The sequence below is a fragment of the Oxyura jamaicensis genome, chromosome Z (genome assembly GCF_011077185.1).
Source record: "Oxyura jamaicensis isolate SHBP4307 breed ruddy duck chromosome Z, BPBGC_Ojam_1.0, whole genome shotgun sequence".
Classification (NCBI taxonomy): Eukaryota; Metazoa; Chordata; class Aves; order Anseriformes; family Anatidae; genus Oxyura; species Oxyura jamaicensis.
The window spans coordinates 8,654,383-8,678,776 of record NC_048926.1 but is presented as its reverse complement, the minus strand read 5'-3'; the positions used below and the strand labels follow the sequence as shown (position 1 = coordinate 8,678,776).

The 24,394-nt window shown below is 38.2% G+C and overlaps 1 protein-coding gene across 2 annotated transcripts in view; it reads left to right on the top strand.

Annotated features, from left to right (window-relative positions):
* The window catches only part of KIAA1328 (KIAA1328 ortholog), a 173,348-nt gene that overhangs the window by 8,419 nt on the left and 140,535 nt on the right, over nt 1-24,394 (top strand). For both annotated transcript variants that reach the window (XM_035310300.1, XM_035310301.1), the window contains exons 4-5: nt 3,904-3,998; nt 12,695-12,810. In XM_035310300.1, the coding sequence (XP_035166191.1) occupies nt 3,904-3,998; nt 12,695-12,810 (211 nt within the window). The remainder of the gene's footprint in view (nt 1-3,903; nt 3,999-12,694; nt 12,811-24,394) is intronic.

The window sequence follows — 24,394 nt, the reverse complement described above, 5'->3', positions numbered from 1 at the left end:
AGCCTGGCCTTGGGCACTGCCAGGGATGGGGCAGCCACAGCTTCTCTGGGCAGCCTGTGCCAGGGCCTCACCACCCTCTGAGTGAATAATTTCCTCCTAAGATCTAATCTAAATCTCCCCTCTCTTAGTTTGAAGCCATTCCCCCGTGTCCTATCACCCCACCCCCTTACACAGAGTCCCTCCCCAGCTGTCCTGCAGCCCCCTTTAGTCACTGGCAGGCCGCTGTAAGGTCTCCTGGAGCCTTCTCTCCTCTGGACTGAACACCCCCAGCCCCCTCAGCCTGACTCTGTAGGGGCGGTGCTCCAACTCTCTGAGTATCTTCATGGCCTCTGGATCTGCTCCATCAGCTCCGTGTCCTTGTGCTGGGGGCCCCAGAGCTGGGTGCACGGCTCCGGTTGGGGTCTCACGAGAGCAGATCAGAGCGAGACAATCCCTCCCTCCCTGGCTGCCCACTCTGTGTTGGTGCAGCCCAGGACACGGCTGGCTTGCTGGGCTGCAGGTGCACATTGCTGGCTCATGTCAAGCTTCTCATCTACCAGTTTCCCCAAGTCCTTCTCCTCAAGGCTGCTCTCAATCTGTTCTCCCAGCCTGTATTCATGCTTGGGATTGCCTTGACCCAGGTGCAGGACCTTGCACTTGGCCTTGTTGAATTTCATGAGGGTTTTCACAGGCCAACCTCTCAGCCTGCCTGGGTCCCTCTGGAGGCATCCCTTCCCTCCAGTATGCCAACTGTCATGACTGTATCTGGTTCACTGCTGTATTAACATGCATTAAATCTTGTTCTATGTCTGGGTTAAGATGTCCTTCTGTCTTCTGCATGCTTAGTGCCTCACATGTATGTTCAAAACTCTAAGGTGAAGATAGGTCACGCTGTTCTCACTACTTTGACAGAGTTGTTCCTCTTTGAATCCATAAGCAGCTCTGTTCTCCGCAGCATGAGACACTGATAACTAGTATTCATTTTTGGACCGCTCTTGGACTCCTCCCAGTCTATATCTCTTTTTATCAGTGCTTGCTTTTAGGAGGCTAGTATGTACCTCCACTTTGAAAATGATGTTGTACTGAAGTGACATGCAGAGAAATTTCACAGATAGCTATCATTATGCAGAATTTTTATGTAGATGGGTCTCTTCATAAGCATCTGCAAACCCCCTGCCTCATAGATGCCTTCATGTCTCACTTTAAAATCTGTTGTGTGCTGTTAGCATTACTTGTTTATTTCCCTTTTCCATGGGAGGGTTGTAGGGGTAGATTTTTATTTTTTTATATAATGCCTAATACTCTACAATGTGATTTGAGACTCAGATGTGCTTTAACAACATTGACAATAAGATGGGCTTAAAGCTTTTACTCTTTTCTGTATTTTTTTTAACTTTCTATGTTTCTCTTGTCATGTCAAATCCTCATGGAAACTTTGTACTTTAACTTTCAAGATAGGCTCTGAATTGCTTGAAACAAACAGAACAAAACCATTTTGCTTGTTACAGAAGAGGAAGGCTTCATACCGTTTTTCACAAGGAGTCTTCATGACTAACAACTAATTTTCCTCAAGGTGTGGCTATGGTTGTGCATGTCTGGGGAGAGCTGATGGCTTTATTTTGATGTCCTTTATGCTGCTGTACTGGCAGGTAGCTCACCATTATGATTTACCAGAATCGTCTGTTGAAAAGAATGGATTGAGTTTCTCCCCAACGTGAATCCTAGCAGAACTAGTTTACCTTGTCTTCATTCAGATAGACTTGAGGACAACATAGTAGGTTGAGAGTTTGGGAGAAGTCTTCAAAAAGATCTTGTTAGCTCTGGAGCTTTTCTGATAATTTCAGTACATCAGTGGTTTACTGGTCATGATTAAAAATTCCTACCTTCCTGCTTCCTGTTCAGCAGAACTTGTCCGCTTCTTTCAGGCAGGTTGTCATCTTCTGACATATGGATTATAAGGGAAGAAAATCTTCCATTTAGGCAGTGTGTTTCCCCTCGAACATACTGGATTATGAAACATTGGATGTATAGAAAGGACAGAAATCTGGAAAAAGGAGACTGTATTGTCTTGGACCCTGTCTCATTTGTCATCTTGTTTTTATGGTAGAGCTGTTGCTGTGTTTAATTCCACAGTTTCATTTTGACAAGCGTTAAGGCAGATAGAAGCTTGCCTTGAAGAATTTTTTTGTGTGCCATTTATCCATACTTGTGGATAACAAAAAAAGCACAGATTAACTTTTCAGTTTTTCCTGTTCATCCCATAAGTCTATGGCTGACAGTATGCCCATGGGTTTGGGGACGAGCTTGAGGTACCTTCTGTTAACATCTCCTTTACTAATTTAATAAAGCTTCTGAATTATTTTTTGATTGAAAAATGTCTTTTTTTTTTTTTCTTTTGAAGAGGTTCCATCAGCTAGCTGCTAAAAAAGAGTAAAAGTAATTTTCAGACATTTTAGCATAGGAAATGGAAATCCTTCAACCATATGTTTAATTGAAGTTAAATTCAGTTAAGTTAAAGATTTTCTCTATTTGTGTGACTGTAAATAGCATATGTTTGGGAAGGAAACTGTGAAATCAAATGCCCCCTTGAAAAGCACTGAAATCTGATTTGCCTTGTGAAATTCTGTTTTTTCTAGGAAAGCATATTGAAGTTAAAATAAGAGTGTACTGCAGGGTCAGGTGGATGTAACCTGACTCTAAAATCATCACCTCTTTTGAAAGCTGCATAGTCCTTTAATTGTTTCAAACCATTGTTCAAGAAGCAATTAGCTAAGAGTGGAAAGGGGCACTTCCTCTCAGATATGTGTAGATCAGCTGCTGTTATTGCTAATGAGGGCAGATAACCCCAGTGCTTGTTTTCTGTGTTCAGAGGTTGTTCAGTGCTGTATTGTGCTAGCTCGGCCAAGCTGCACAGCATTTGGTAGCCTTCTTGTATCTCTTGTTGAGGACTGTATGTGCTTGCAAACGTTTATAAAGTTTGTAGGCTTGTTAAAGTCTAAATTGAAATAAAAGTCAGATTAAGTGGAAATATTTAAACTTGTCAAAATCTTGGGCAGAATAGCATAGCTGTTATTACTGCATTCATTTTGAGATTATTATTTTGTGTTTATTGCTAGCAATAAAGAACTGAGTCACTGATGGTAAACAAAAGCAATTTTGAACTGGGAATTGTTTCCCACTTGGAAACACCCAGAATAGGTAATTATAACAATAACCAGACACTACAAAGAACTGTTGCAAATACGAAGAGCAGCATGCCCTCTGGTGGACATTGATAACAAATACTGCAGGTTTCAGTAATGAATATATTAATAGAAGAACTCGAATATATTAAAGGTTCCTTTTTAGAATGGGTGGTAAGTTGTGAAGGTAGCATATTAGTGATTAAAAACAAATGATAATGATGTGCAAAGGACTGTGCTTTTCAGTGTATTAAAATTTGTTTGAGATGAGGATTTACCTTCTATTACCAATATACTGCATAACTTTTTTGCTGTTTGTATGCTTTGGTCATAATGCTAAGGTGGACTTTTTTTTTCTTACTCTGTATTTTAGGATCCCAATACCATGAAGTCTGAACCTGGTATTGGATATCACTGCACGAGGTTTCCAAGTCATGAGTCTATTGCCCTTTAACTTTAGTATGAATCAATGTGTGGTGTAGATTTTTAAACTTCATTCAACATGTTTATTATTGAAGCCAGTACCTTGCATTTTACAAGTTACACATCTCTTTGAATTCTCCACAATTTTGGTAATTGGTTTCACTGAACTGTACTTACAGTTAAAAAATATGCACTTTATTTCCAGTTGGAATTTGTCTACCTTCAGTTTCTAATTATTAGGTCTTGAAATGCTTTTAATGTCTTATGAAATACTTGCTCTTTAAAGATTACTTTCTAAAATGTGGCTTTCAATTTTCAGGTCACTAATGAAGGAGGAATAAAGAGTGCTTCTTTAAAGGATTTATGTCCTGAGGACAAGAGACGCATTGCAAACTTAATTAAAGAACTTGCCAGGTGAGAATAAGCATCACCTGAAAATGCATTATGTTTAAGGAGAGTCATACCTATAATTAACATCAAGCAATGTAGAAGTGCATTATGGAACTGAATATTTGCATAAGGTATTTTTTTTTTTCTGGAAGAGGTATGAAGAGTGAGGCAGCCTGATCAGTTTTTTTCTTGTTTCTTGATGCTAAATCCCCTGAACATAATGAAAACAAGAGCCAAAGTTTTGTGACCTGCAGGAGTTCATCCATATAAGTATAGTCACAGGGCTAGATTTTGTTTACTGCTTGTATCATATGCTTTTAAATAAATACATGTTGTCTTTTGGAAATAAGGAACTTTGTTAGTATGAAGCTTTGTAGTGCTTATTTGTTAGGAGTACAGTTTCATATGGTACTCCATGTTAAAAGCAGATTGCTGGTCTTGTGGCTAAAACATGCTAATCTGCATTTACCTGTGTTTTCCTCTGTAGAGCAACAGACTCCACTGTGATTTTAACTTTGCCAAATTTAACAAAGTAAAATAAAATCATGTTCCTCCTATTCTTTGAAAAGAGAGGCTGAAATAGTGCAAACTTCTCAACTTCGCAAAAGGTTCTTCAGAGTTTCATTACAGTGGTAGTTTCATTCATGAAGATAAATGATGTTAAAAATAAAGTTGAATTTGAGAGAGGAGATTTTTTTTTCCCTCCACTCTGTGTCCCTTACACTTCAGAGTTTCTGGAAATCTGCTTCACAATGCCTGTAAAACTGAGGAGCACATGGCAGGTTTTCTTACAACACCAGAGGAGAAATCCTTGTGAGATGATCTTAGGTCCTTTAGGCTAAAAGTTAGTGTCCACAGTGATAACTTAAAGGCTAAGTTTTTTCTAGACCAAAATGCAAGTTCTTAAGCATTAATGAAGTACTTTTTGTCACAGATTTTATACGCGCAATAATTGGCAAGCATTACTGCTTTTATTCTTTTTATGTAGGAAAATTTGGGCAGAGAGATTGAGTTACCTGTTCAAGGTCACACAATAAGTCTCTGGTGCAGCTAGGAATATTTTCTCTCTGATTATCCCCATCCAGTGGACCGTTTTGCCTGATAATAATTTGTACCAATATAGGTTTTCTTGCTATACAGTATTTTAGTAATTTCTGAAGTTTGTCATGCTTGCAACCCTATTTTATCCTACCTTGTGTTAGAAAATGTCTAGTTAAGGCTGTCATAAAGAGTAGATTGCTGGGAAGCCTGGTTACAAATTGTCAGCTGTTAGAGCTATTTGGACGCTGTTGCCACTGTTGATATATAGAGGTATATTCTAATATTTAAAAAAGTCTTTTATTACATTGTTCCTCATAATACACTGCTCCCTAGAGAATACTAGTACACTAACTCATTTGAGCATGGGATTCTTCTTAAATCTCAGATGCTGTGATTTTTCCCCGAGGACAGTTTGATATTTCTGCCTGACATTTCTTCGAAGAAAAATAGAAGGTGCAGCAACATTAATTTTGAAAAGTAAAATTAGTGGAACACTATTATTTTATACTTAGTTCTCTTTTATTTTTAAACCTAATCATATTTTTATTGGATGTAATTAAAAGTCCGTTGCAGAGTAATAGGGAAGTTGAACTTTAATTCCGCTCACCTCGTCACTTTTTTAAAACTCTTCATAATTCTCATCTTGACTCATGTAATGATGGAGGGTTTTTACAGGCAGTAGGACATTCTCTGCTATATCAGAGAAGACAAAGAACCAGCACAATGCTGAAAGTTTTCCAGGAAGACTGTCTTACAGTAAATAATTGGAATAATAAAGGTCTCACTTGGCCAGTCCTATAATTCACCATTCCTTGCCTTGCTACTATTTATGAATGAGAATAATGGTAGTTGGAACTAATTCCTGCACGTTCATTGCAGGATGGTGGGCAGAAATAGATTGGTCAGTAACTGCCTGCATGAGGGCAGGTGTATGGTGGCAAAATTCTGTCTGCATGGAAACCAGTGACAAAATATGATTAACTCCTGGGGCTTGCATTTCAACCAAATTTTGCTTGAGCAGTTCAGAATATCGGTCTCTTACTTGACTTTTGCAGCTGCTGAAGGGGAACTAATGTACTTTTCTTTCTCTTCATATTTTTTCTTCTCTTTGCCTAACCCTCATTCCTAATGCACTTTTGAACACTGGGGAAGTGTGTGCTCATGTATCACCTAATATGCTGAAGTGTGGGACTTTGTCTTGTGAGTAAATTGTAATGCTGGCTTTATCTCTTCCTTTGAAAAATTGAGTTACTGTGCTCAGCTTGTGCTCTGCTGCTGGGGATTCCAGTGGCTGACATCAGATCAGCTGTTAGGGACTTGACTGAATTTTGAGACAGGGTCCAACAGAAGGACTCAGCTGTATCCTCTCCAATCCTTCTTTCTAGGCTAAAAAAATCTAAGTTTTTGCTCTGTGGCCATCTATCAATCTAACCATTATTTTTCCTTTGAACATATCCACTCTGTCTTCCTTCTTCACAGGAGTAGATAGAGACTGGACAAGGGAGAACGGTTTTAAGCTCAAAGAGGAGAGATGTAGATTTGATGTTATAGGAAGGAATTCTTTATTCAGAGGGCGGTGAGGCCCAGGGTGCCCAGAGAAGCTGTGGCTGTCCCATCCCCGGCAGTGCCCAAGGCCAGGCTGGATGGGGCTTTGGGCAGCCTGGGCTGGTGGGAGGTGTCCCTGCCCCTGGCAAGGGGCTGGGACTGCTGGATCTCTAAGGTCCCTTCCAACGCAAACCATTCTGTGGTCCGTTCTATGAACAAGATGTAAAAAGAGGGAGGCAAACTCGGTCCAACTTAAAAGGCTGGAATGTTGTAGATTTTTTTTTTTTTTTCAATTGTGCCAGCAGATTCTGCTCACGTTGTTTTTGTAGGGGAAATTCTGAGCGGAATGAGTCATGCCCATGAATGCCAAAATGCTCTGTGAGTAAATGGGAAATTCTTGAGTGTGACGAGCCATGATTTTCAAGAACAACCGTCATGGCAGTACCCTGTTTATAGCAAGGTGCTGCTGGCATGGTGGTGAAAGTCGCAGGCACAGAAAGAGCAAATTTTAACTCTCCCTACAAGCAGAGGTCTTTTAAGAGGAGGAAAAAAAAAAAAAAAAAGGACTTTCTCTCAGCTTTTGTTACTGCAGGCTACTCCTAAAGCAGTCATCAGGTTATGTAATGAAATGAGCAGTGACACAGTGAAGACACTGAAAGATTCCTGCCCTTGTGCTCAGTGCCGATGTCAGGACACATTAGCCTCTTCCAAGAGGGAGCAGGGCAAGGCCCCTTGGGACCTGTTGACTGTTGAGCATTAAGGACTTGCTAAACGCTTTACTGAGAATGGTCACAAGGTGTTCTGGAGTGAAATGTTTTAAAAGTGATAGGCAAGTTTTAAGAGCTCTCAGCATTTGGCTGAGTGAAGAGGGTCATAACTTTGCAGGGAAAGTATGTGCGTGTGCTTGCAAGCATTTGCCTCATTCCTTACTGATACATAGCTATAGTGCTGTGACTTTCTGGCTCCTCCTTTGACACGTGCATCACAAATAATTCTGCACGCACAGTTAGAAGTACAACTCAGACATGCAGATTTCTTTTGAATGAATAGACTAAGATGCATAGAATAGTTCATGAGATTTTTTTTTGCTCTTAGTGTTGAGAATTTGTATCTAACTCCTCTGTTTCATTTGATTTTCTTTATCTTACTTGAAGTAAGAATACTTGGAGAAGGCTGGTTCCCTGTTGTCTTTGCAAACATATCTTTGAAAGCAGTTTAGGTAGAAAGGTATCCTAATGCCCTTATTCACACAGGGGAGGGAGTGATTGCCCTTTTCAAATGAGATACAAGATGAATTTTTTTGCTATCAGATGAGCATCTTTCTGGCAAAGACCAGTGGTGTGCCCAGAATGACTTGTATCTGGTAGCTAGAAAAAACAGCTTTTAGACAGCCCTTTGTGCCTCCCGGAGAAAATGCCTCCTCCTTCCTCTGTCACAGGAGTCCTGAACTCTTTCTAGGGATCAGTCTGGGACACTAGCCTTGTCTACTAGCATTTCATTACGTGGACTTCTTAGTCTGATATTAAGAAGAAATTGACCAACAAAATTGGAATTTTACAACAAAAGGTGGAAATGGGAATCTAAACAGGTTAATTTGATTACAGAAGTGGAAATCATTACAAAGGAAGGCAGTAAAGCAATTGTAGCATATATCTGTGGTTAAGTGTTTTCCTTCCAGTTCTTAGGATTATTGAAGGACAACTTGAATGAATGTGAAAGTCCGTATGACAAATCCACAGTGTTTGGCCTCTTGGGCTACCTGCTATCATGGGTTTACCCATATTTATCTCATATTTAACCAAATTGTTATCTGGCTTTAACTTCAATGTCAATATTTTTTCTTTTTTTTTATGTTACTTTAAGAGACAATATTCTGCTGGAGTTCTCTTAATTAGTCAGGCAGTGAGACTGCAAATGAGATATCCCTAAGCTTGTATGGAAATTACTTCTTGTTGATAGGTAAAGCATGCCTAGAATTATTGCATCACCAATCACACTTACCTATCATACTTAAAAAGTCATTTGTAGCTATAAATTCATGCTGTGAGATCTAGTTTTGTATTATTTTGCAAGCTGCATATCATAAAACTTATCCATTGTGCAGCAATTTCAATTATGGGATTGTTGGAGTTTTTTGGTTGTTTTTTAATTTATACAGACGAGTAAAATGTATCAGATTTGTGAGCAGTGCCCCTAGACAAAAATGCTGCCATTCTGTCTTCCCGCAGTGCTGATGCTAAATGTCACTGTTACCCAGTTGTACCGAAGGCGTGTTGTGATCAAGTCTGGCATTAAACTTCTTTTTTCATCTTTTTGGTGCACATCTTACACTTGGAATACCGAATTGCATTGCCTTGGTCCTATGTGTGTTGGGCTCTGTGAGATGCCCTTGCCTTGGTCCTTGGTCTGTTTTTTTGCTTGGAATGTAAAACTTCGGGTTTTCAGGAACGGTCACCAAAATACTTTAATCTTGGCTAGCTTGCTAGCAGACTAGTATCAAGCAAGAGTTCCTGAAAGGTAAATGTTCCCAGCAAGTACGTGACTGATCAGTGAGATCTGAGTGACAGTGACAGTCTGTGCTTTTCATTTTTGTCTTCTCTGTCTTGCTCAGCCAAAATTCTCACTGCATTCGTATTTCTCTTGGTAAAAGCTCATTTTTCCTCACACTTTTATAAAGTACAAAATACTATTTTTCATTTGCTTTATCAGCACTTCTTCTTCCTTTCCCCTTCTACCCACCTCATTGTAGGCTTTTTCAGTCAAGAAGAGTTCCTTCTGAGTTTTGTCCCTAGTGTGGTTTTGATGTTAGCATTATCATGGCTCTTCCTTGCGCATGCCAGTTTTCATTAGACAAATAAAACTTAGTGCTGTTGACCCATGCATTGCTTCAAAAATTCTACCTGGAGAACATCAATCCTGTTTAGTCAGTGGAATGAGTCCTTGTCATCAGCAAACTTGTTGGTCAAATTTCTTCCACTGAGACAGGCAGAACTCCTACTAGCAGCAGTGGATATGGGAGCACAGCATCATTGGAACTGGTGAATTAGGGATTAACTTGAACTCTAAGGCTGATGTCCTAGGAGGGGTTTCTGTTGATATATCTACGTCAGGTTTTTTTTTTTTTTTTTTTTTTTTTCTACAGAGGCTCCTGTAAAATGAAATTAGGATCTTTATTTAGAAGCATCTGGAATTACATAAGCTTTGAAGAGCTGAGTGTAAAAGAAATCTTGAACAAAGAATTGTATATCCTATGCCACAAGTTAGTTGAATGTAAATTGTATGCAAGGAAATACTGCAGGCGTTGAACATCAGGGATAGTTCTACTGATTTGTCATCTTCCCTCTCAGTTGTCAGTCCTCTGTTTGCTGCTGCAAACAATGACAGTCAAGCTGAATACCAGTGTGTTGCCCAATGGAGCAGCTGTGCCCTTGTAGCTGGGGCGCCTTCTTCCTTTTACTGCTGTTTTCTGACCACACGCAGAAGAAAAACAGGTGAAAATCCTTCTCAGGAGTACTGAGAGCCTTGTTACATTTCTGCTTGGCAGCAGTGAAGTCCTTCCAAGTTCTGCTAAAAATCATCTGTTCTTTACTGCCAGAAGGCAAGGAAATAAGGATATAAAAAAAAAATCTCACTGAGCTATGTATAGGATGTGACATAAATCCAGCATAATCTGATGACATTCTTGTATTCCCGTTCTCCAACTTCCTTTTGCCACCTCCTGTGAGTAACTGTCTTCTATATCTTGCCTGCCCTTTATGGGCTGTCTCCTGCTTTGTGATACATAAACACATATTGCCACGTTTCTTCTAAGATCACTTACTGTTCTCAGTCATTTACTGCATAAGATATGTGGCACAATCTATTCATGTGTCTGGGAGTATGACAGCTTGCTGTGATCTGTGTTAAATACAAACAGAGCACGTGAATGTGATGCAAACTGATACAAGCAGCAAATCACTGAATGTAGATATGGGTAAAACATGCTAGGTTTAGTCCAGTTCTGCTGCCACTTAATTCTTTATTCTTTATATAATTCTTCTGTACTTTTGTTTGATTTTAATACTACTAGGTGCAAGCGTGGTCCAGTATTTCAGTTATCCTGAACCTTCTTCTAATGCAGCATCACTCCTCAAGTTAGTAAGCAAGCATCCTTCCTTATATAGTACCCTGGAGACAGTATTGGCTCCTCTTTCTCTTCTGATCTCTTTTTCCCGAATTCTTGCTTCATTCCTGTCTTTCATCTACCTGCTAACCTTCTTCCAGTTTTCCTAATTAAAGGCTTTTATTCTCTGTTCTCTACTACTCTTTAAGGCGTTTTAGGCATTCTTGCATCTTTTGATGATTGCAGTGCCAGGTAGGTCATACATGCTCTAGTCACTTTACCTGATTGCTCTAGATTCAGAGAAAACAAACTGATTGGGGTTAGATGGAGAAGCATGGGTCTGCAGCCTGTAGCATATGTACTATACCTGTAACTGCATTGAGGAGCAAGGATGTATGGCTGATAGCTTTCAAAAGCTTGTTGCCTGCTCATCTACAGGAGCACATGGGCTTTGGGGATGGATCCACAGCTCATACAGCTGTTTGAGGGGAAGGAAGGGAGCCTAGGAATGGCTTGATGAACACTACTAGAGCATAGGGTTGTAAAATAAGGCCATGGGCATATGAATAATGGAATATTTTCCTGCTAAATCCATGTCTCTTTGTGTAATTTAGAAACTATACAATTAATATCTTGTTCCAAGCTGTCAAACTATCCTAATTTATGGAATCTATTCACATGCTATATGTTATTTTTCAGCCTTGATGTTTGTAGAGAAAGGTTTTAGTATTATTATTTATTTTACAGCTTAGTGTAGTTGGTTTGAGCTGTTGTGGGAAGGGCTGTAGGTCAGTCTTAGAGCTGGAGAACACTGCCTGTCTGTAGCTCACCCCATAGGGGTGACCTAATTGTATTTATAGCTTTTCTGCTGGAATATCAAAACACCTCTGTCCTATTAAGGGAAAGGTGATGATGTCAAATGGTGGCTCTGTCCCCGAATGGGGTTCTCTCTGTTAAGAATGTCAGCAAGTCTGATGGGACAAGTGGAAGGCACAGTCCATTGCACATTTATACATATATGGGCATATATATTTTTCCCTTTTTTCTTCCTATAGGATTGTTTCACTTAAAAGAAGTTAAAATTTGAAGTGTTCTGAAGGTGGTACTGCTTTGATCTCCTGTCATCTACGTTGTAGCAGCTCTTTCACCATCATAAAAGGCTGTATTTTAAGAGCTTTCAGTGACAGAAATTGCCGAAGTGCAGAGCAATAATATTTATTAGTCTAAGCTTATTACTTAGTATTTTTGTAGAGCGTTTATAGAACCATGACTTCTGACCCACGTTTTTAACATAGTTACAGGATCATCTGTGAATAATGGTCATCTTGCCTACATGATAGCAGAACAGCTATTTTTACAGTCTCCCCTTGAGATGCAGAATAAATTATCACCGTAAACCTTTCTCGCATTGTTATCTTTTAATCTTGATCTGATTATTTACACTGAGCAGCAAAATACAGGGTGCCATGGCCCAGACAGAAAGGAAAATTTACTCCTGCGGCTTGATATTTTAAGATCCCCAGAAGAGGCCAAAGTGTTTTGTTTGGAGAAAACTAACAAGAAAAAGATACATTTCCTGGACCTATATTTGACCAGTAAATGTAAAAGAAGAATTAGCTTATAGTTTAAGGAAGAGAAAAGTTTTTCAATTTCCTTTCTGTCTCAGCAGCTAAGCTTTCGCATTTGAGTTTTCTATCTACGTGCCCTCGGCTTGTATGGATCCCAGTGTGTCTTCATTACGGCTGCAGAAAATCAGCCTGCACAGATCACATTGTGGGTTCAGATCCTTACTTTGTAGTTCTGTGCTGTACATTAATGTGCATGCACTATTGTGAGACCGGAGTCTTTGAAAAAATTTCTTGCATTGTCATATGCAACTTCCATTGTACTATGATAAAATAAACATTATGAGAAACTGAGCTTTTTACAGGTGGAGAGGGTATTATTATTCAGTTACCTGGAAAGAAAAGGAATTGGAAGTTGGGCACTGTGGTTATGGGTATTTATTTTATTTCTCTCAAATTATTTTCAGGGTAAGTGAAGAAAAGGAGGTAACAGAAGAACGGCTGAAAGCTGAACAGGAGTCGTTTGAGAAGAAGATCAGACAGCTAGAGGAACAGAATGAACTTATCATCAAGGAAAGGGAAGATATCCTTTAAAAATGTGTGCAAGGGCTCACTGTCTGAAATAAAAAGTGAACTACAGAGAAATAATTGTTCTAATTTATGGCAGAGAATAAATCTGCATGTGCTGCCATTCAAAAGCAATCAGAGAGATGACTTGTCAGCATGTGATGCTGGTTCATTTGAGCTTAAAACTGCCATCCAGCTGTTCCTATGATGTTGTTTTGCTATGAAATAGATATTTGTCAACTAGAAACGACAATAAGGAATTTGTGCATTAAAATATGGTTATAGATTTTTTTTTTCTCTTAATCCTGTTAGGTTGTTGTAATTGAGGTCTGAAATTTATCTTGCATGGTATTCCAGTGCGAGTCCAGAGAAAGGCAACTAACATTGAAAGCATTTAAACCGTATAAATATGTACTATGGGTTTAGCTGGCTTAGCCTTTTTTATTAATATAAGGTTAGCTGTTTTTTTCTTCTAGCAGACTGTGACTTCCATTTTTGTTAAACTGCATATGCTTAGTCCCACTCCTGGAATATCTCATGCAAAATGATCTTGCAGGAAGTACAGCTTTCCTTCAGTGTGGTGTGACATGTCTTTACAAAATGCTCTTGTTCATTTCTCCCCAAAATGTTGATTTTGATGCTTTGTTGTTAAATTCCTCAGAAGGCTAACGGTTGACTACAGTGGGAGAGAGAAGAGATAATGCTGCAACTACAGTAAAAGCAAATAAAAGCAAATAGTATGTGATTCATCAGTAGCTGTATTTCAAGTAGGGAGGATACTAATGCTATTGTAAAAAGCGTTGTCGAAACCTAGTGCATAGTGCTGTTTTCAGTCCTGAGTCATCCCTTGCTCAAGTTAAAAATGAAGTTAGAAAAGTTACAGAGAAGAACCTATTTTCTGAGAAGGGGCTGTAGTGTGTACGTATGCTTGTGAATAGTGATCAACCGTACAGAAGTAGGTTGAGATGGTGGTGAAGTGAATAGGGGAAGAGAGAATGCTGAGACAAAAAAGGACTCTTCACACTGTAGGTCAGTCTTGGAATGGAAATGAATGGAGATAAACAGTCCACAAACGGAAACATAAAGTTAGAGGAGGGTTCTGGAAAACTGGAGGAATCACATTCTGCAGTTAAGCACTGGAATGTTTGGAGGGGGGAACTTTATTCTCATGGATCTTGGTTGGCTTATGAAAATAATTCCTTGATCTGTTTTTTCTGACAGCAGGGGATTGCCCTTGATAATTCAGCAGATCCCCTTGCAGTCTAGTGGCAGTAATACTGGTAGAAAGAACTTGGTCTGTTGTTTGTACTGAATAATATACACATCAAGAAGCTTAGCTGGATATGGAACATTTCCTGGAAAATAATAAATCTCATATATTTAAGAGCTATTAGATGAGGTTGCAACTCTTTCACATTGATTACACTGAAGTTAGTACTTTGTGCTATGTTACACCTTACATATTTATTCAGCCCGTGAATGTGGGTGGGATGTTAGGTTCCTGATATATATATGTATGTGTGAGTGTATATATATATATACATATATAAATCATATATTTATTGTATGTATGTATTGGTTTATTTACATAAAGCTTCGCCAATTCAACTGAGGTTTATTTGGTTACTGGGAAGTAGGCATGCTTGCTTTTTTGTTTTGTTGCTTTTGTTTGTTTGTTTACTAGAAATAGACTGCACAAGCAAGAATACTTTTTCAGAAGTCAGACATAGCAGAAGGTTAATATATGCAATTTTACACTTCATAAAACTCTATAAAACCTAGAAATATAAAACAAGATAATTTAAACCAATATAATTTTAACTATAGGAATATTTGCCTATCATACATGAATGATTCAAGATCCTTTGTGTACCCCTGATCAGTTAATTTCTGATCTCTCAAAGCTTGTTGCAGAGCCAAGGAATGGTAGAAATAACTTGCCAAATTAGAATACGGATTCTGCCTATTTTCAAGTACATAAACTTGAAATTCTTCTGAAAAATACAGAGTTCACTTGCAAATAAGATATCAGGAATATAATAGCATAAGGAAAAACTTTCAAGTATATTAAAATCAATTTTGCATACTTTTTTTTTTTTCCCCCAAAGCTAATTTATTCTCTATAAAATTAGCTTATCTACCCCAGTGTTTAAAATTACCCTACAATAATAAATCGGTGCTTCTGATACAACAGCTACAGCTATCCAGTGAAGTGTAACTTCAGCTTGGTAGAGGTTTAATTTCAATAACATGGGAGCATGTGATTTTTCAGGGAGTTGTCTTCTTTTCCTTATTAAGACTTTTGCAGCAAGGATATGCTTTGTGTGCTTGAACTCCGAACTTTAAAAGCAGAAATTTCTCATTTTCTTGTGGTTGATATTTTTTGAGAAGCTCTGTGGACTCATCTATTTGAATTAGTTGTTGATGAGCTATGACAAAAGCATGGGGGGTAGAAGAGATAGTGTGCACTGATTTCATTGCATAACCTTGAATAATTTCATAGAACTGTAGAATTTTTTTATCTCTGAAGCCTAAATCTACATTTGCTTTGGCCAGTACTGTGTGGGTGAGGATCAGCAACTAAAATTTCATGCAAACTTCAAGTCAGTTCCATTCTTCTCTTGTGGTTGAAACTTTGAAATTTGAGAAGATCTTACTAGGGCATACCATTAATGGAGGACAACGCTGATGAGCATGCTGCGTATCATAAGTAGGCCAGCCTGTTGTTAAGATTGCCAAATCCCTGTTATCATAGAATGAAAGAAAATGAGGGATTTTAAGTAGTCATCTAGTCTATGCCTTTTCCCTAAAACAGTAGCATCAGACTTGACATATGATCTTATGATTTGGTCAAAAGGATCTATTTTGGCTTAGTTCTTCACATGGTGTGTCCACGTCTAAAAGTGTGTGACTTTTTTTTCAAAAAAAACCAACAACTTTGACCTTAAGTGTCCTAGTGAGTTCCAGAAACGAAAGAGGATCAAACCTTTATTTTGCATACATGAAACTCTCGTAGGCTTGTTTCTAAAAGGTTCAGGTGCACTGTTCTTTGGATAGGAGATACTGAGTGGCGTAAGGTATGCGTGCTGTGATTATATATTCTGCTGTTCTTATTAGAATCTACACATATTGGGCCAAGTCTGTAAACTCTGGAAAAATCCAGTAACATGTTCTGTTTCTTTCAAAGCATCAATTCTAGGTCACCTGTACAATATAAACATTCCCATCCTTATGGACTATTGCAGCTCTGTCTCATGCTGTTGTGGATTCTTCTGGGCATGGAACTTACTGCATCCTATCTGTGTCATGGGGACCTGGACATGTAGAAGGAGAGGCGTGAGTCAAATGAGAAATACTTGTGGAAGGGAGAGAGCAGAGAGGTGAAAGAGTTTGGGGTCAAAATGGAGAAAAGGACTGTGTTTTCAATGAATGGTATCAAAAGGAAAAAATGGAAGCTGGGTTAGGCAGAGATAAGGATCTTGTGTCTCTAAGTGATGCAAGTGGTGGAAAAATGAATCTTCTGATAGGAAAGATTAAGCAGTATGTTAGAATGGAAGTGAAGGCTGCACTTGAGAAAAGAGCACTAGAACCTGGCTGGAAGGAAAGACTTGGAAGTTAGTCTGGGCATGAGCTATGTGAAAGAACTGAAGCCTGTGACTGATGAGTTCAGAAATGTTTGGGTTGAAGAATTAGGGTTAAGGAGGAACCAGGATGGGGGCAGGTGACCAAGGATCAGTCAGATGGTTGGGAGACAGTTGCTGTAAAATCGTATGTGTTGGTTCAGTGCATTCTAGCACCATCCTGAGTTTGAAACAGAATGCTGGAGAAAGGTTATGTGAGAAGGTCCACCATGTGCAGTCACTCTCTAGCATCCCCATTTAATATATGTCTTCTTGACACTATATCCTTAGCATGTTGGGTACATACCAACAATCTAAATTCCAGCATTTTCTTTGGAGTGCAACTTAAATGTCATTTGAAATTTCTGTTCTTTCATTTGCATTTTCAAAATAAGGGAAAAGCGGTTTATGTTGTGTCCTCATAGGCTATTTGTGTTATTCCTTCTACTTATGCTAGGAGCTGCTAAGAGAAAAGCTTTTGACTTTCCTTTTTTTTTTTTTTTTTTTTTTTTCTGGCATTTTTTCAAGCACCCATTATTAACTTAGGTCCCAAATATGATTTAATTTAAGAAATGGGGAATTATCTTTTGTAAGATGCCCCAGTACTGTCATGATAGATGTCTTAGGAAAAAAAAAACAATAATAATGAGATTATTAAGAAACAAATACTACTGTTATTTCAAAGCCCAGAGAAATTATATTATGGTCTTTAGCTTTTCTTTTTATCACCATTAAGTATTTTCTAATCTAAATTTGATGCTCTTGCATAAATGCAGAAGCAAAAACAGCCTTAACATTTCTGCAAATATTTCTTACTTTGGTAAGAGGAAACTTCTTTAAAATAAATAATAAAACATTGGTATAGAATTCTAAGCTATGAGAAGGAACATGCCTTTCTTTGCCAGAATGATCATTTTGGAGACAAAGAACAGGGAGAAAAAGTGGTGAAGAGATTCTCTTTATTAGAAACTTTTTTTTTTTCTTTTATGTAGATTGAAATTCATCAGCCCTACTAAATGTTTCTTTTGGTTTGTATTTAGAATGTACTTACATTTCTTAAGCTTTTTGGTGGAATTATTTTCTGACTAAATAAGATCTGTTGATTTGAAGACTCAGCCAAGTTCATACAACAAATCCCATATGATTTAATTGGCTAGTCTAAACATGATCACAGGTTCTTTACGTATGTCCTTAATACTATAACTACTTAGCACTACTTAATTACTTGATTTTGCATGCAGTTAACAAGAATATTAATTTAACTTGAACAGTTCATTTTCTGATATTGTTGGTGAGATAGAATATTAATTTGCTGGAAGAATAATGGGCTTCTTACAAATGTTATGTGGAGTCTTTAATAAAACAGTTTTAGTTTTGCTGTAGTACTGCTAATTATGTTGCTCTTGCATATGTTTGTAAATTAGTGCTACTTCCATATTTCCTCCTCTTCCTATCTTTCTCTGTTAATAGAGAATTAACATTATTTTTCAGAAGAAAATTTGACTTGACTAATGCCAAAGGGCAAAATGATAGAAAAGCAGGTATGAGGCTATAGCATTTACCTGACTGTTCTGAATCATGCTTTACTTTCTCTATAATGTTGACTTTGCTTTTTTGAGAATGGGGAGAGAAATATGTTCATTCTGTTTCATTTCCTTTTTAAATCTGAGCCACCGATATTGTCATCACAGGTGGAGAAGCCGAACAATGGGTGTTGCATAAAAGCTTTTGGCAATGTACTTTGTTGCATGTATTGTCCTGGTGTCCTGCTTATCAGATGTGCGTGTGCCTCCCCAGTGCTGCCGTTTGCAGAAGGACAGTTGGTTTGAACTCCCAATGACAACACCTAGTGCCATACAGAAATAGGATATGGAGATTAACAATATGGTTAAGCATGTGGTTCAGGACTGGGACTCGATGTTCCTTGTGGGTTCGTTCCAACTCAGGATACTCTATGATTCTGTGTGTATATGAAAGTTGGATCCCTGCCTTGTTCGTCCGTGCCCTGCAAAAAGTGTTAAAAATGCAAGAAGAAAATTGGTGTGAAGAGACCTTGCCACTTACAGAAAACTTGTGCCTAGTGTTTTCAAAAGTCAGACAGTTTATTTAAAACCCAGTAACAGTTTTAGAGTTTAAAGTTGGTTAAGTCCGAGTCCAATTTTTGATTTTCTTATGGTTTCTATAGGATTAATAATGACAAAGTACAAACTGAGAGATTGGAATTACTATCGCCCTTTTCTTCTGTTGCTTAAGTCAGCTCTCTCAGCTTATTGTTTAAAATTTCTCCCTTCCTGTTTTTTATATGTGGATGCATCCTGTATATCACTTTGTTTATCATAATTTGTTTGAAGGCATGTGAGGAGAATGAAAAATTAGTGTTTTGCTCTTTTCTTCCATTTTATCCAAGTGCTTTACTCTTTGAAGGTGTTTCCCTTACTGTTATTATAGGTCCCTGGCTGGTAAATGTTTCTAAGCAACCATTATGGTCCATTGAATAAAAGCTGAACTTATTAAAAAGTCCCTGAATATTTATATGCTATTCTGTAACAGCAGTATTGGCTAAATAATGTATGTATTTTAGAACTTCTTAAATGTAAAAGAATCGGTCAAGGACTATTGGGTAAATAAGGTATTTTGAATTTTTCATGAACTTTTAAACTAAAACAAGGTGAAACATATTGTAATGTTGAGTGTTCAAATGGATCAATGACTGGAGATTCATTTAAAGCTCAGCTTTCCATGTTTAATCCTAGCTAGTGCCTTGAGCACAAGCTAACCAACTGCGTTGTCCATGTTATGAAATGATCCAGAATCAACAGGCAGCATCTAAACAATCAATGTCAGCTTCTTTAGAATATGAGCTGTTTTGGCTTGTTGCCCTAAAACTTTACACTCAGTGGTGCAAGATTGGCTGTGAAATAATGCTGTCAGTACAGAAGTGTAGATGTGGGATAAGAGAAGCAGGGTTGCTGCCTTTGTAATTTATACTGAAAAGCTTAGTGCAACGTTATTCTGTGTGTGGCTGATTTAAGAGATGTTGTTCCCATCCAGCAGCTCTGGCATCGAATTTTGGAGACCCACAGGGGTGAGTGTAGAGGGCTAGTAGTGTTCTCACATCTCATCTGTTTCTTGACACTTTAATAGCGCAGGGATCTGTTCCTGACACTAGACTCTTGATGTCTCTGAGCTGCAGTCTTGCTGGCTGAAGATCTGGGATCGTGCTCTGTGAGGTTGTTGATAGTGGCTAGGAGGTATATACTTGACAGATAACCAGTCTTCCAACCCGGAAGGATGAATGGTATCTTGATCACAGCCTTGATATTATTTATACTATCTGGTTTGGATCTCAAAAACTGGATATGATGAAGAGTTGCACCTGGCTGAACTTAACAGGAGGGACCTGTCATTAGAAATGTAGCTTCAGCCATGGCAATCTCATATATTAACAGCAGTTACCATAAGGAAAAAGCCTGAAATAGGTCAGGTAAAAGTTATTTCTCTGTAGAAATCAAACGGTGTCTTAAGTGGAAAGCAGTTTTTTTTTATTTTTTATTTTTTTTTCAGGCACTCAAACTATTTAGGTTACTTACCTGACTAAATTTTGACCCTACTCTTGTGGCTACTGCTGAAACATTGGGCTTTAGGTATGTGAGCTTTCAAAGCAATGCTTTTTTGAGTTAAATTTTCCCGTATGATATTTGGACTAATTTGGAAACAAAGACTGAGATCTCTTAAAAGGAGGCACAAATGGGAAAATGAGATCATTAATTGTTGAAGCTGCTACTGTAACAAATTGACTAGAAATGTGGATTCAGAGAAATTGATGTACTTTATCCTTCTAAACTAAATGAATTCTCCATCTGCTTCAGCTTCTCAACTATAATGAGGACGTTGGGCTGACTCTGCTATTGGTTTCTCTGTCTCCCTGAACTATTTTGGAAAGTTTAAACATTTCTTGCATGATTAAATACACTTTCAATAAATCAATCTCATAATAATTGTTGTTCAGGAGAGTTCATTATTCAGTTTAGTCTTTTAAATTACTGTTCTTCTTTAAAGGATTCTTCTGACGTAATGGCTTCTGCTAAATCCATTTGCCATACTCTGGCTTGTAATTACTTTAGATTTGAAGAATAAAATGAATGGCTTTATTATTAATCAGTAGCAAATTTGTCTTACTGCTTTTAACCTCAGAGTGGCCTTCGCTCATGAAATAGTTTTAATGGTCTAGATAGCAAAACACTTCATACCTCTCTTTCAACAGGGATTTAGTGAAAGCAATCAGATAGGTTTGTGGGTTTACTTCTTATTTATCATAGTGACTGTCATCATGTGTAGGTTTGCTGCTGTATGCTGTCAACTGCTGGCCCTCTGAAAGTCTAGTTTTGCTACCTGGTTTTAATTGTAAATTTTTCAGATGGGGCTAGCCCTTCTTTTTGCCTTATGCTGTGGAGAGTATGTAGCACTTAAACGTAGCATTAATTTAATGTTGACTGCTGTACTGGTCATTGGCCTCTATGAACTTTGTCACCGTTCATGTATGATGAAAACTTAAATGATTTCTTTCCTTCTCTTTATTATTTACATATGCTTTTGTAGTTGGATAGTTGTGAGTCTGTGCTGTGAATTTTGGTAACAAAATGCTATCTTGGACTGATGTTGTATAGCCTCTGTGTGTGGACAGAGAGATGTGCTACACGAATCTCCCCCATTTGGCCCCTTCAACTTGGCATCAGTTCTCTGCGCATAGTCTCGTGTGAAATTTTTCAAACCATCCTTAACTTCAAGCTGCCAGTCATTGCAAACTAATATAAAAGTATTTTCAGCCTTGCTAAACTTCTTAGTATCTAGTAGATGTTACATTAATATCTCATTTTCAGAGACTGCTTGGATAAGGAAAGTGGGCCAGTTGCAGAATTACAGATATTCAATAAACCTCAGCTTTTAATTTCTGGAGGGATTCATTCCTTTAGCAGCATTGTGTTGGTTTTGTTTCCAGCATCAAATGTAATGTTTAACCAAGGCTAAGAATTTTTCAAATAATGCCAAGGAATTGTAGCAAACATCCAAAGAGGAATGAATAGTGCCCTTGAAATGTTAATTCCGTGGCTCTCTAGGAGGTCATTAAAAGTGTAAGTGAAAAACTCAATAGAATTTATCACGATACAAGAGCTTCGTACAACACTTCCGTCTGTACCCTTTATTCATAATTCTATTTGCATTTTGCCTACATGTTCTAGTTTCAGGAATCATACTTGTTAATTTCATACCTATGTTTTCATGTTCACATACTAGTGTGTGTATGTTTATTTAAAAGTAGTTTTTAATTGTGCAAATGGAAAGTTTTTACTGATGGCAGCATGGCCACTTTCAGTGCATGTATGTCAACCGTTTTACATAAAGGTTAGCCCTTTCTTGGGACAAAAAATACCCCAGGGTTATAGCACAGGGAGTACAGTTGTAGTAATAAAGATTATGTTGCTGATAAGTTCCCCTCAAGGCCCCATGATGGTAATACCCCTATATTTTGTCTTTAAAGAAAACTGCTGAGAGGCAATAATTTTTTTTGTATGTGTCCCATTTTCATTAATGCATGGTAATTGATGGAGTTGCAGTGACTTGTAACAGTAATGAGTTCTAAACATAAGAATGCACTCCTTTCTAATAAGTGAGCACTGCTGGGGTTTAAAAGCGTACTAAATCAGTTGCTTTAGTATGAATTTATTAGTTTTTTTCAGCATTAGCTTTAATAGTAGTTATTTACATAAGCGTACATCCCATTAACCGCCATCAGGGCTGGAAAACATGCTGAACTGTTCATATTTTCATATAATTATTGAACATAATGGTTTCATTTGCATTTCTAAACAGTGATGTTTCTGTCAGGCTTGGAAATAGTGTCTTTACGCAGTCCCTATTTCACATCCACTTATTTGACATCGTTAAATTTTATGCTAATGTGCTTCCCTAGAATATCATCAGTAGGACAGATGCTTGTGCTTTAATATACAAATCAGAGATGCTTTTCCCTCCCCCCTCCCCTGAACTGCAAAAGAAATAAAAAAGCATATCTACACTTTTAGATATAGTTTGTTTCATTCTAAATAATCGGTACAAAATGAGACTTTGCCTTCACCCCTGCTAGTCACTTCTGAACGTTGTAACAGATACCTTGTTTGTGCAGGGTGGGGAGCTGACTTCTCCATGAAGGAGGAAGAGTCTTCTAAAATTCAAGGTAGTGACTGCGTGAAACTCAAATACCGTAACCTTGAGATTGGCTGATGTGTGTGTGTAAGGCATGGAGCCTTACACAGCGAGCTGCTGAACTAGGCAGTGGTCCATGGACGGGTCTCGGGGCAGCAGACATCGCTGTGCGGAAGGCTCAGGAAGGGAGAAGCTTCAGCGCAGCAGCTGATCTACTTTTAGGAAGGATGTTTCACTGAGTCTAGTGACTCAGTGCTTGTCTGCAGAAATGCACGTGGGGTTGAACGTCGTCAGGTTTAGTTTTACATTTAAAATAGCTTTTTGTTTGTTTTTGTAGTTCTGCAGATAGGTGGAGGTATGTGAGCCCACTGCCTAATTGAATAGGGGCGATGGTGGTTGTACAATGAGTGTTGCTTTGACTCATTATATGTACGCGGATCATAAGAGCTTTGATACATGACGTGAAGTTAGCAGTGGAAGCAGAACATCAGAAACCTAAGAGAGTGCGGGTAATTGCAGTTCTGCATGAGGAAATGACTGAGTAAAAAACTAAAGCACTATGAACAACAAAACTGAACTGCTTTTCTTCCATTTAAAAATGAAATGAATACTTCACATCTTGTTCTGTATGAACTTTATCTCGGAATGACTTGCTTGTGGAGCAGATGAGTGCAGCATACAGTATGCAGTTGTGGTTACAGGAAGAAGTAAATACTGAGATGTGAGGAACGTTGCATAAGAACCGATCGTGAGCTCAGTAAACCAATGTGTTCCCGCATATATCAAGCTCAGTGCTGTGCTCTTACTGACTTACCCTACGTGATGTTGGGTGACTCTCCTTTCTTTCTGCTTTCTTCTCTCCTATTTACGTACTTAAAGCTTTATGGTATGTCTCTGGAAATCTTTTAGACTAAAAAGTTAGGGTGTAAAAGACTGAGAGAAAGGTGTCTCTCAGATTTGTCATTTTCCTTATGTATTACATACATAAATTTCTTCTCTTCATGGGGATGTCACAGAAGAAGGCTTGAAGGAGGCACCCACATGCAGGGTACTTGTACTGAAATGAAAAGGCGTACTTTATGCATAAGGGACCACGTGAGCAAACTGGAGATATACTCTGATGGGTTCTGGGCTTATGGTATCTTTAATTATAGATGATTAACAATTTGCTAGTTGCTTTGCAGACAAGGATAGAGACAAAAATGCCTACTGGGAAATGCTTGCAGTCTAAGACCTCATTCTGGGGTGTGTGTGTGTGAATCTCAACAGTACAGCCATATTTCAATTCAGGAGAAGTAGCAATATCAAAACAACAGTGTTTATGTGTATATTTCTATTACGGTTTTGAGCTTGCCACAGTGCACACAACCAGTTTGTAGCAAACAATTTGGAGCAAGGTGCTTTTTGATAAGCCTTTAACTCAGGATCAAAACATTATCCATCAAAGCAGGGTAGCAATTGGTGAGAGATACTAGTTTAATCTTGCAGAGTACTGGGAAATTTTAAGAGAGTGCTTCTGTCATGCACAGCAGGCTGTTATACTGCACAGGTTCTGAACTGACCTCTTGTCAACTTCTCATTTGAATCCTGAAAAAAAGGCTCTAGGTAATTGGCAAGTATCATTATTTTAATATGCGGCCATAAAAAGGTAAAGTATGATGATTTTTAACATCAGAAGATTAACATTTTACCTTTAAATAAAATATGATTAACTGGTACAGAATTAAAAGTAATAGAACTGAAATATTCAAACTATGGCTCTGTGGTGTCAGATTA